The sequence below is a fragment of the Brienomyrus brachyistius genome, chromosome 6, assembly GCF_023856365.1.
Source record: "Brienomyrus brachyistius isolate T26 chromosome 6, BBRACH_0.4, whole genome shotgun sequence".
Lineage (NCBI taxonomy): Eukaryota > Metazoa > Chordata > Actinopteri > Osteoglossiformes > Mormyridae > Brienomyrus > Brienomyrus brachyistius.
Genome location: NC_064538.1, coordinates 12,373,843 through 12,385,869, shown reverse-complemented (window position 1 = coordinate 12,385,869; position 12,027 = coordinate 12,373,843). Strand labels below are relative to the sequence as shown.

Sequence of the window (12,027 nt, the reverse complement as noted above, 5' to 3'; positions counted from 1 at the left end):
CCCCACTCCAATGTTATACTAGGCATTAACACCAGTAGAAATAAAAAAATAGAAACTGACAAGTTGGCATTATTTTAAATTTTTTTTATTCACAACTATCCATCTTCTTACTGCTTTTCTAATACACATGTGATGTTATAGCCCTCTGTTCGTCCGTCCACCCATCCATCCACTCATCCATCCGTCCATCCATCCATCCATCGTGTGGATGGGTGGAGAGACACATGCTTCCGCAACAAAACACCTGGCTTGTTTATAACTTAATGCTTGGTCCTTAGCATACCCTCATTTTTTCCATTCAGTCACTGTACCATACAGATCACACTTGGCGAATGGGTTTTGGGCGCAAGGAAGAGCAGAAATCTGTTTGACACCCTCCAAAGATGGAATGCATCCTCTCCAGTATAACCAGTGCTGCTGCAGTTATTGAAAGCTGTTCCAAACTAGACTGTGCAGCTTGTTTTCATCTGGAAGCCTCCACATACACCATGTAGGCCCACAAATGCAAGTGGAGGTGCTGTCCTGCTTTTGGCTGTGGAAACCCCCCCCCCCCCCCCCCCCCCGGCAGAAATTCAAACCATTTAATGCGATAATTCCTCATTTTCTTCCAGTACTTCTTCACTAGTGCAGCGCCAGTGTAGCATCTAACAGTATCATATGTGGTTTTTTTAATGTGGACCTCAGATGAATCCACCTGGGAGTTGATCTCTGTCCCAAGCTGAACGATGGACCTGGTCCCCAAAGGTAATACAGTCCAGCCACCTACACATCAGAAAAACAAGGACCAATTTGTATCTTTGAAGGTACAATTACTTGTCATTGGGACTGTACCCTCAAGGGTCTGCCAGTTGTACCCTTAGCTGTAGGTAAATGTACCTTTTAAGGTAGAGAAATGAAGGGACATTTTTGTACCATTGAGGGTACTTTATTGTTGTTTGTACCCTGGCGATGTTCCTCAGAGTCCATTTCTGTACCTTAAATTAGACTAAATGGTACATTTACCTACAGCTAGGGTACAACTAGCAGACCCTGTATGGTACAGCCCAGTGACAAGTAATTGTACCTAAAGAGGTATAAATCGGTGCTCTTTCTTGTAGTCTGCCCCAGTTCGGAAGGTGCCTTGTGCTGACATGGGTGTGAATGCATTTGGTCGGCAGCGGATGAAGGCAGAGTGTGAGTCGCATTTTCCATTCAGATGAGAGCCCTAGATGAGAAGGTCAGGCTTTCGTCCGTTTGCCTCCTGCTTTTATTTCCTGTCTGTAGAATCAAATTCACTGCTGACTGTTTTCTTTTTTTGTGTGTGGAATGTAATGTTTTGCCCTGGAATGTTGAATAGGAGTAAAATAGCAGACAGGTAGGATGATTTATCTTTTTTCTTGTAGTCTACTTCAGGTTGGCCTTTATGAACTGCTGTTCTTAGTTTAAGCATAACATATTAGACACCTTCTAATTGCCACGACATTTTGTGCAATCAGTTGCATTTCATTGATTCCATCATAATCCATTCACTTGCAAGTAATATGGATGTGCAACATCTCATTATTAATTATAATGAACTTTTTAAAAATTGATTTTATATGTTATTGATGTAGATTTATTATTGATATATTTAGAGAAAAACCTGTCTTTGGAGTGTAATGGTTTCTGGTGTCCCAATACCAACATCTTATTGGAACCTGCCACACCTAGAACATAAGTAATACATGTAGTAATTAAGCGAGAAGGATGGACAAAATGAAAAGGACACCATGCTGTTTTTGGCGGGAATGGATCACAAATATTATGCCAGCCTGGGCGAGGTTGGAGGGGTAGAACATTTCCAAAACAGGAACCGTGTTTTTTGGTACAGCGGAAAATCATGCCTGCCACTTATGGTGATGGGATGAAAAATACTTTATTATTTTGACATTACATAAAATAAAAGGCCTGCAGACCCAAAGTAACCTATAACATATATTTTTTTTGTTTTTTTTTAATGCACATTGACTGAGGACTGGAAGTCCTGCAAAACGGGCCCGAGGAGGGGGGAGAGTGAGACAACGACTCTTTATATTGCTTGACTCTGACATTCAGCATCACCTCAGTAAAGCCCCCAAACACTGACAGATGTGTAATAACTACAGACACTGTAATGCACACGCGGGCATACAAAACCCCCATTTAAACATATAAAAATATTTTTAATTGTGGATCGTAATTGTTAATATATTTACGATCTTCACATTTAAATTGATTTTTAACGATGAAAAAATTACATTTAATAGTCTGGGGATAACTAGAAAGAAAGAACCACACGAAAGAAACGTATAAAAATAATGGTCACCACATTCACTTCACTGAAACTACAGCAAACGATACTTAAACATTCTGGGAAAAACTAAGAAATACTTCGTTTCCTGGCTTTTGGTTCACAGTTTGATGCAAGTCTCAGTGAGAAGTTTAGCATCATTTGAGCATCATTTTTCAGTGCACCAAGGATTCATGCAAGACTTAAAAAAACTGGGATCCGAGTTTGGCTGGTTGCTGTTGTGACTCCATGTCTGATTAAAGCTTGTATGATTAATATATCATAAATTATAACTGTTGTCCAGATATGCTGGACTCGTGTGACATGACAAACAGCACCACAATCAATTTACCTGAAATCATCATTTGGGATATGAAACACAAACAATCTCATTTCTCATGTTGGATCCGTTTTTTCCGTAAAATGTCAGTCACAGAAATGGGAGCACAGAACTGGTCACTATTAACTTTATAATTTGTTTGGCATCCTACACTTGTGAAGCGTCCTCAATAATCATATCTAACCATGGAATTCAGATCAAATGCCTTGATCCAGTGCATTCAGCACTTCTGTAATTAAAGGATCTCCACATGACAGAAAGCAAAAAACTTCACAGAATGCTGTCTACTGATAGCATTTAACATCTAACTGACCAATGAAAAGGCGTATGAAGTCATCTATTTTACTAGTATTTATGTTTGTATTCGTTTGTATAAATGATGAGTTTTTTATGGATTCTTCATTATATCACTCATTTTAACAACGTAACGTTAATAGCTAGATAACTAGCTAACTAAGAATTTTTAATTGAAATATAGAGCAAGATTAGTTTGTTTCTGTGTGATTATAATATCAGATGAAATGGACAACAGAGTTGGCAGCATGGGCACGTTGCTGATGTCCCATGTCAGTAGGTTCCCCCAGGCCTGGATACATGCAGTGATATAATGCTGAAGGGAGTCCTACAGCCATTGTATCCTCTCCTGTGGCAAGTCGGCCCACAGCTGTTGTAAATGGCCTGGCCCTCGAGATCCTGCAGACTGGCATTGAGTCTGCCTATGCATGGGGTGGTGAACCCAGAGTCCGGCTGATGCCAGGCACCGAGACACAGTGCAGGATGACGCGGGGTGTTGTAGAGAGTCCAATACCTGTGTCTGGATGGCAGACGCTGATGTCATGGGGTTCAGTCATGCTTGGCGACGATCCTCCCTTGGTGTGGTCTGTCTTGGGCGACCTGAACCATCACGACGTGTGTGGGTGCCTCACGTGCCCATTGGTTCCAACATCGGGTGACTGTGACATCTGCATCCCCCACATGCCGGGCAGTCGCATGATACGACCCCCCAGCCTCATGCAAATCCACAACACGACCCCTGTTAAACTCTGTCAAGTGCTGGTAATGCTGTCTACTTCATCTATGAGGGGTCATCTGTGTCTGGTCACTAGCCACTAGCAGTTCCAGTTCTTTGCAAATCAAGTAATTTGCATACCCATCGCTGGTCTGCACACGTACCAAATCACATTTCAATCACCAAATCAGACCATTTCTTCTGGGTGCTTAACTATTTTTGTCAGTGAGTATATTTGCCTCACTATCAATCATCCAAGTGAGTCCATTTAAAACATTGAAGAGTTCACTGATGGGTGTGTAATGATAATCTATTTCTGTCACTAAGTTGTGTTCTTTTAGGTTTATGTTGCAAAGTAATTTCTGTGAGAATGTGTTTTTTCTCCAGAAATAATGGATTATTGGAGATATGTGTCTCATTTGACAGTGACGAGTTGCTAGGTTGAGTGTTAAGGTAAAGCTAAAGTCTATCCATCCATCAATCCAATCAGTTATCCTTGTCAGGGTCACTGGGGGCCCCAAAAGCCTATCCCAGACAGCACAGGAACCCTGGATGAAACGTCACTCACAGGGTAAAATAATTAAATTATATTTAATAGTCTAGCAAAAATGAAATTTCATTTTTTTAATTATGTATTTTCGGGACCTGTGTAGCAATAGTTAATGTTCACGATGGGTCACAGCTAAGCTGGGAAGCAAATGGAGCAACACTCGAGACAGATCTCCAGACAGTCAGAGGACTCACAGCAGTCCTCCAATATCCCACAATCCAATGCATCGCAGCACGCATCCTCTCCACATGCCATGTCTCCTGTGGCTTCGCTCCCACAGCAGCACAGCGCTTCACAGCCTTGTCCACAGGCCAGGCACTGCACCATCACGGAGCACAGAGACCACAGCTCACAGAACAGGCAGGCCAGAACACAGTGCACGCAGCAATCTGCAGAGAGACACACACCGTCGTGACATAGCTTCCGGAGAATCCCACACACAGCCACACACTTATCTCATTCAGGACCTCACTCCAAAAATGTTACAAAAATCTGTTATAAATGTTTATTAGGTCTGACATATTTAGAGCTTAATTCCCTTTACTGAGTCTTGAATCTTAACATTAATTAATGACCTAAGTAGACTGTATGTAATTAAATAGGATAAACAAATTCAGTGTCTGTGTTAAAAGATCACTAGAAGAGCATAAGGCCCGGTCACCATACCATGTAGGTTCCCAAGCCATAATACTGTAATTTTATAATAATAATGATAATAATGATAACAATAATAATGATGCTAATAATAATAATAATAATTCTGTGTGTTACAGTATTGTGATAATATACTGTGCATATACTGTATATATAAATAAATGTAATATTGGCCAATATTGTACATGCTTGGTTAAAGTAACTGACGAAATTTCAGTTCTGGAGGGACACATTCACCCATCTGCCACCCACTATAATTGCTAATTCCGTGCCTTGCTGTTATTTCTGAGTGTACAGCCATGGCTGTTCCTGGAAGCCTCTCCTGTAAGTGCTCTCAGAGTCCGGCGGAAAGGAGCTTAATGGCTGCCTTCTGTTTATTTACCGTGAGAATGTAGAATGAGATTATCGAAATAACAGAACGAAGAGCAAATAGCGAATTCAGAGGAAGCGGCTTGCAAAGTAAAATGGGTGTTAGCTTCATGTTGACGCCAGGGGCGCCGCTAAGGGGGGGAAAGTTGGGACAATTCTAAGGGCCCACGCCCTTTAGGGGCCCCCAGAGATCTGAATGGGTGTGGTAGGGGGGCCCAACCTCATATTTTGTCATAGGGCCCAAAATTGCTAGCGGCGCCCCTGGTTGACGCGCACAGCAATTTGTGAAGCGTTAAGTAATACTAACCATTTTGACTGCATGAGCTGAATGACATTTGATCTGTTTAAAAACCTCTTTGTTCTGGCTTGAGCAGACAGACAGACAGACAGACAGACAGGTGTGTTAAGGGCAGGACGAAGCATCTGGGGAGTCAGTGGACAATAGGGTGACCATCGCCTGGATTCCGTCTGCACAGTCCAGTTTTCCAGCCCTCTGCCTGGACTGCTGCTGGTGTCCTCCTTTTAGCCTCCTGGTTCTCCTTCTTCCCTCCCTCCTACCTGCCTCCCCATCAGCAACTAGCACTCTCTGCAACCCCAGATCAACCCCCGACGGAAGGCAAGAACGGCCGTGCCTGTGATTATTTGTCTATGTTGTTCTCTTGACGTGGCAATATAATAATCACCACAATAGGTATACCGCTCTCTGCTTCCGTAGCATGCATGCTCAACAACATTTTATGGGTGTCCTTTTTCTTAATCCTTAATCCTCCTTTTTAAACACCCGCCACTCTAGCGTAGAAGCAGCTGTGAAATCTCCATTCCCAGCTCCAGGCACTCTATGGTGCAAAGACAGGGATCCCAGCTTGGGCAGGTGGGCTGTAAGGTGCAGGACGCACAGGGCGAGGCTTCCACCAGGAGGGGGTCCAGAGGCGGGGATTCACAGCAGCACATGCAGGAGCAGAAGGAGAAAACGCAGCGACGGCAGAACTCCCCAAGTGCTAGGAAGCAGTCCGACAGACGGCAGAAAAGGCAATTCAGCACGATAGAGGCACACGGCTCTGAGAGAAAGAGGGAGCGAGAGACAGAGAGAGAAAGAGGAAAAGACAACGAGGAACCAAGTTCAGGGCAAGGCGGTAAGTGCTGATTAGATGATGATGAAGGAACAGCTGAAGGAAGGAGCGTAACACTGTAAAAAGGGGAGGAGGATGCAGAGTATCAGAGGGTAAAGAAGTTCCGGAAGTGTGTAGGAGTGACTTTAATTAAAAGTAATAAGTAAATACATATGACAGATAAGTACAAACAAACATAAAATGTAACAAAGGTTTGGATGGCCGGGTGAGAAAGGGGATGCAAGGAGGATAAACGTGAGAATCAGAAGTCAGCAGAGGATGAAAAACAAAACATAGAATCAGGAAAAAACCACGGAAACGGGAAGCACAGAGCAGGTGGGGAGGATCAGACCGGGACGAAGGAAGAATCAAATGAATAGCGGAGGAATATTTACTTTGCAGGGAGGGGGGAGGGTGGAAGTGAACAAGACGGAAAAAATACGAACGGCAGAGGAGGAAGTGGCAGAAATGCAGGCTGTGTGTGTTATAACACATGGGCGTAAATTATGAGGGGGTGGGCGGGGCGTAACCCTCAAAGACCGGCTAATACAACCCCCCAATAATCCTGTCTCCCCCTAAATTAGCAGAAGCTTCAATGCCCCAATGTTCAAACCAAAGTTATGCCCTTGTAACACCAAATGTATAAAGATCCACTTCTCTTCATATTCATAGATTGGCTGTGATATTAGTGGATTGTAACTGATTATAATTGATTATTGATTATTTGTAGATCTGGTTTAAAGGATCTATAGAGGGGGAAACATTTTTTATAAATACCAATTAAATGGGTACTGCTTAATGTTAAAATAATTAAATAAAACATTTTAACACTTGAGGTACGATGGAAATCTTAATAGCACTTGATACCATTAAAATGTTAAAAACTGTACAACATGTAAAATAAGAAAATGAGAATGCATTAACGTTTAGCGATGACCCTGAAAGACATCAGCGCCTAAGGGGAAGAGTACTTCTGTGTTATACATTCTTGCACTTAAAATGAAAATAACGTGTCTAGGAGATGTGATGCATCTGAATTCACTCACATCCCCATTACTATATAGCCTGTTCTCTTTTTATATTAACTCACAGTATGAAGTGATTTGGCTTACAGGCATGAACTTATAAAAGCAGATTCTGTCTATTATCACTTTATTAGTATTTTCACTGTCATCCCCAATCCTAATAATTACATGGATATATACAGTTCAGCCCTTTAAATACAAACCTTAAATAAATCTTTTTTTTTTATTTAAAGAAGATTTATTCTAGCTAATAAACAGTGAGAAGTAGTGCAACATGTTGCCAAATTCCCTTGAATGAATAGATTCCTTCTGAGCTTGCAAAACGAAGTGTAATGAAGTGCATGAAGGCAAAGGTTATAATTCACTGCAGCCAGTGGGAATGTGCTCTGGATAGACACATGAATTTAATTACTGCAGTTTGCACGCTGTCATGTAGAAATGACACGAGTGTGAGTTCATGTATATGTCAAGGGTCCCTCTCTTACCATCTCCAGGCGCCTGCTGAATCTGGGATGTGGTCTTCAGGCTGTGCTGGCTGTTGGCTGTGGAGGTGGATGGCAAGTGCTTCTTGTCCAGATGGACCTGCCCGTTGTTTTTGGTGGACTGTGGTGGGGACCAGCTCAGCCGACCGGTTGACAGAGATGGTGAGGTGCGGATAGGTGGGGCCCCATTGGTTACCTGCCCGGACTGGATGCTGCTGTGCTTAAGGCGCTTCTCACAGGTGGTAAATTCTGGGTGAGAGAAGCCGGACAGGACATCATTACTGCTGGATCCTATTATCATAAATCTGCATACCAAAATCTGTATGAATTGGCACTAAGGATAAATGGCCATAATGCTGTGATTTCCAGCAAAGAGGATCAGTGACCAACTGAACTACAAAACATCCTGTGATGGACATTTTGCACCATAAATGCAGAGAAGGTATAGATCTTACTTGACATCTACAGCTTGAGCTGAAACATCTTTAGATGTTTATGAATACATAAGCACCGCATCGTAGCAGTAAATCAAATACTGGAGTACAAATCATGAAGACATATATTAGCTACTTCAGAAAAAGGATGCGTCACAATTCATTAAAGATGAACAAATGTGAGATCAGTGTTTCACTTGTGTTATTCATTTCCGGTTCCTTCAGTAGTTCCTTCAGTAGTTCCTTCAGTAGTTCACAAAGATTTCCAAAATGATCAGATATAATAACAAATATAGTAACTCCTTGGGATAAAACATGCGTTACAACTCATTAATGATGAACAAACATGAGATCAGAATGTAACTAAGACTTAGTTTGAGGGTAATTAATACAAACGTAATAACATAATATTACATTATTTGTGCCCCATCAAGTCAATTATTTACTTAAAGGAACATAAGTAACTTAGTAAATCAGTTACTACTCATGTATGAATCATGAACAAATATAGTACAATACTTGAAATACACATACCAATATGATTGATTAATGTACGTAGCTAACACTTACTTTCTGGTTAATTGATACATTAAGTAAGAGTGTACTACTATACACAGGAAGCTGCTCCCCAAACTCTGACAAAGATGAAGATCTCATGGAATCAGTAGAAGCTAAACGTGTAAACATTTAACACAATCCTGTTACCTGTTCTTTGTGTGAGGTCAGATGCACCATGAGGGATGGGACTGGTGTCCTCACTGGTGGTGACCTCACCAGTCAAATGGGAATCACAACTCATTTGATTTGTTCTATCCAAACTTGGGGCCTCCTCAGAAGTCGCCTCTGTTACACAGACATTGCACACCAGATATGGACCTTTTAAAACAGACAGCTCATTTGAATAGTTACAACAATGCAACAGCTACAGCATGAAAACCATATCAAAGTTTCAACCAAATGAAACAAAAATACATCATATTTGTCTGTTTCAGTTGAGAGAAAAGTACCTGGTAACCATAAACACAGGCAGAGAACAGCAAAGACTCACCTGAATGGTCCACCGTGGCGCTGCTGTGGTCTGCTTGTGTGTTGTGGTCCCCTCTGCTTGCATGGTCATTAAGCCCATCCAGGCCCATGTCTCCAGTATCTGCCTCCAGCTGCACATCCATGACTCCAGTCTCCTGCTGAGACAGCCGCTGTGCACTCTGACCAGAAAAGAACAGATGTATTATACATTCAAGTCTATGAACTTTCCTGAAATACAGTACTGGAGTACAGTACACAGAAGAGAAGAGAGTAATATTGAATTACGGGTAAGAGGTCACTTATCTGACACACTGAAAAAAAAAAAAGAAAATTGCATCCATTCTGCCAGTTCGCAGTCCTGAAAGTGATCGGATCACGAATAAAATTTGAAACAAAATAAATATGTTAAAATTTAAAAAGGCTGAATGCATTTTACCCAAATCCTTGAGAAATTAATGTCTATGGGGAATGAGCGAACTGTGATGGGAAATGAGATTAAATAAGGGAAAGGCTACATAACCCCTTCATGAAATAAAATGCTCACTTTCCACCCAGCATGCATAGCAGCTTGTCCAGCAGTAAGTTACAGTGAGCCTGAGTCCTACCCAGGAAAGCAGGGTGTGGGACACAAATATATTACAGACAACTTCTGCTGTTTGTAAACGCCTCCACTTTGTTATAATACCACTAATAGTTCACTTTGGAATATCTAGCAGGGAAGAAATTTCATGTACTGAATATTGCAAAGGGGGCATCCTATGACAGTACCATGTTTGAATTCACTCTTTGGAACAATCAAATTTTTCGCAAATGTTTGTAAACCAGATTGTGTGGTTAAGTGCTTGGTTTTATACACCTGTAGCAATAGGTTGGAATGAAACTCCTGAATTCAATAATTAAGAGGTGTGTCCCAGCACTTTTACCCATATAGTGTGTCTATCCATCTATCCATCTTCTAACCACTCATGCAAGTCAAGGTCATGTGGAGGCCTGGAGCCTAGAATTCTTTTCTTGGTACATTACTTTCTCATCAAACAGAATAAAATAACATATTTCAATAATATTGTGCTAGACATTTGTCCAACATTAGCTTGTCCAATAATATGATCCTGGGATGTCTAAAGGAAGGCTCTCTACACTACACTACACTCAGAAACACAGCCAATAAATTATCACCTACTACATACAGTAAACAGAGGAAGAGGCAATAAAATAATCACCTACTATATAAGCATTTCAATCACGGGCTGCTGATTAAGTTTCTACTGAGGTACTGGCTATAGTAAAAGTTTAATCGCTCATGGTTATCCTTTACCTTCGCTTAATTGGGTTTGTTGTTGGCTAACATGACGCTGACTGATTTAATGTGAATACGTGTGAATGAGCGATGAGCTATGATACCATTTCTCACTTTTCATCTAAACTGCTGTTTTTGGTGCCCGTCAAAAAGGTCCATGTCTCATCCTATTTTTAATAATGCAGCCCCTTCACAGTTGAATGAGTTTTATCGGTACAGATTTTACCGAAGTTAATAGAGATTATAGCATTCATCTTAGATGAACCTGTGAATGGTTGAGAAAATACATAGGACCTTTCCTTTATACCATTTGTATAAATGCACTCATTACTTTTGCCGATCTGCGAGAGACAAATGGTGTTTTTCCCATTTGGAAAAAGGTGGATACATCAAGCATCTCTAAAACTTCCTCTAATCTCATCAAACCATTTTCCCCCAGCATTTCAAAGCTAAATAATTTTATGTTATTCAGGGAAATTATAAACAACACACTTTAAGAAGGTCATCAAAACAATTAAACATACAATTTTATTCGTAGGAAGAATATATGGGGTATTCACATAACGTTCCGTGTAAATGTCCGAAATTGAATTAAGTGCTTTTATGTTGACAATGTGTTTCTCAGTAAATAAATTCACCAAAATATATGCCCTGATTTTTAAAACCATGCAAACAGCGCAAAGCAAATGCAAATATTACAAATTCATGGCACATGCAGACAAAACGATTCGCATGGGTTAGTAGTATTAACAGAAGAAAGTTATGAAGAGACACAAATCCAACACTAAAAACACTTGACTTCTCAGATGAAAAAAAACTCTACACTTCTTACCGTAGCGTAATTAAAGCCAGTCTTAGACCGTGGAAATGTGAAATTCAAGGGGAAGCGTTATAGAATAAACTGCGCCGAATTCCTGTCAGAGGCACACAGTTTCTAGCTGCGATCCAGCAGTAATTGCTTGGATGAACTTCTACGTTGTAACCATCTAGCTCATCAAAGGGGTAGCACCCCACACCCAACTGACATAAAAATGAAAGATAATTGCAGACACGTAGAAGCAAAAACCTTTGTAAAATGTTTTGCACACTACATGTAGGCTATTTCGTAGTTCTCTATAAAACATTTTTCATGTTTAATGACATCTAAAATGTATGGGAATACGTTTATTTAATCAAATTGCACGTTGTATGTCGAGTGTTTAGCTCCATCTACAGGACAATTTAGGAACGCCGCTTCACCTAAATTTAATCGCCTTGGTATCATGGGGATAGAACCGGAGCGCACACAAAAAGCCTCAAGCAACATAGAAGAACATGGAAACTTCACACACAGATCAGGGGCGGGATTTAAATCTGTATTTATTTTGTTGTTATATTTATATATAAATATTAGGATATCTCATGTTAATTGTATTCTTCAAATGGGGAAAACATATGGTTTTGGG

General features: G+C 40.8%; 1 protein-coding gene across 1 annotated transcript; it reads right to left on the bottom strand.

The window, feature by feature from the left end:
* Positions 1 to 1,875: 1,875 nt before the first annotated feature.
* Positions 1,876 to 11,694, bottom strand: zgc:113363 (uncharacterized protein LOC791449 homolog). The gene is made up of 5 exons (XM_049018117.1): positions 11,415 to 11,694; positions 9,308 to 9,464; positions 8,965 to 9,102; positions 7,829 to 8,074; positions 1,876 to 4,575 (listed from the first exon to the last, which is right to left on the bottom strand). Exons 2-5 carry the CDS (start codon positions 9,426 to 9,428, stop codon positions 4,319 to 4,321), a joined length of 762 nt encoding a protein of 253 aa, XP_048874074.1. The 5' UTR covers positions 9,429 to 9,464; positions 11,415 to 11,694; the 3' UTR covers positions 1,876 to 4,318.
* Positions 11,695 to 12,027: the final 333 nt, after the last annotated feature.

Bases quoted from the DNA above. Each gene is read 5' to 3' on its own strand.
- zgc:113363 (XM_049018117.1), bottom strand. From the start codon at position 9,428: ATGGATGTGCAGCTGGAGGCAGATACTGGAGACATGGGCCTGGATGGG. The intron at 9,103-9,307 runs GTGAGTCTTTGC...TCTGTGTAACAG, and splicing joins CGCCACGGTGGACCATTCAG to AGGCGACTTCTGAGGAGGCC. The intron at 8,075-8,964 runs GTAACAGGATTG...TCTCTCACCCAG, and splicing joins TGACCTCACACAAAGAACAG to AATTTACCACCTGTGAGAAG.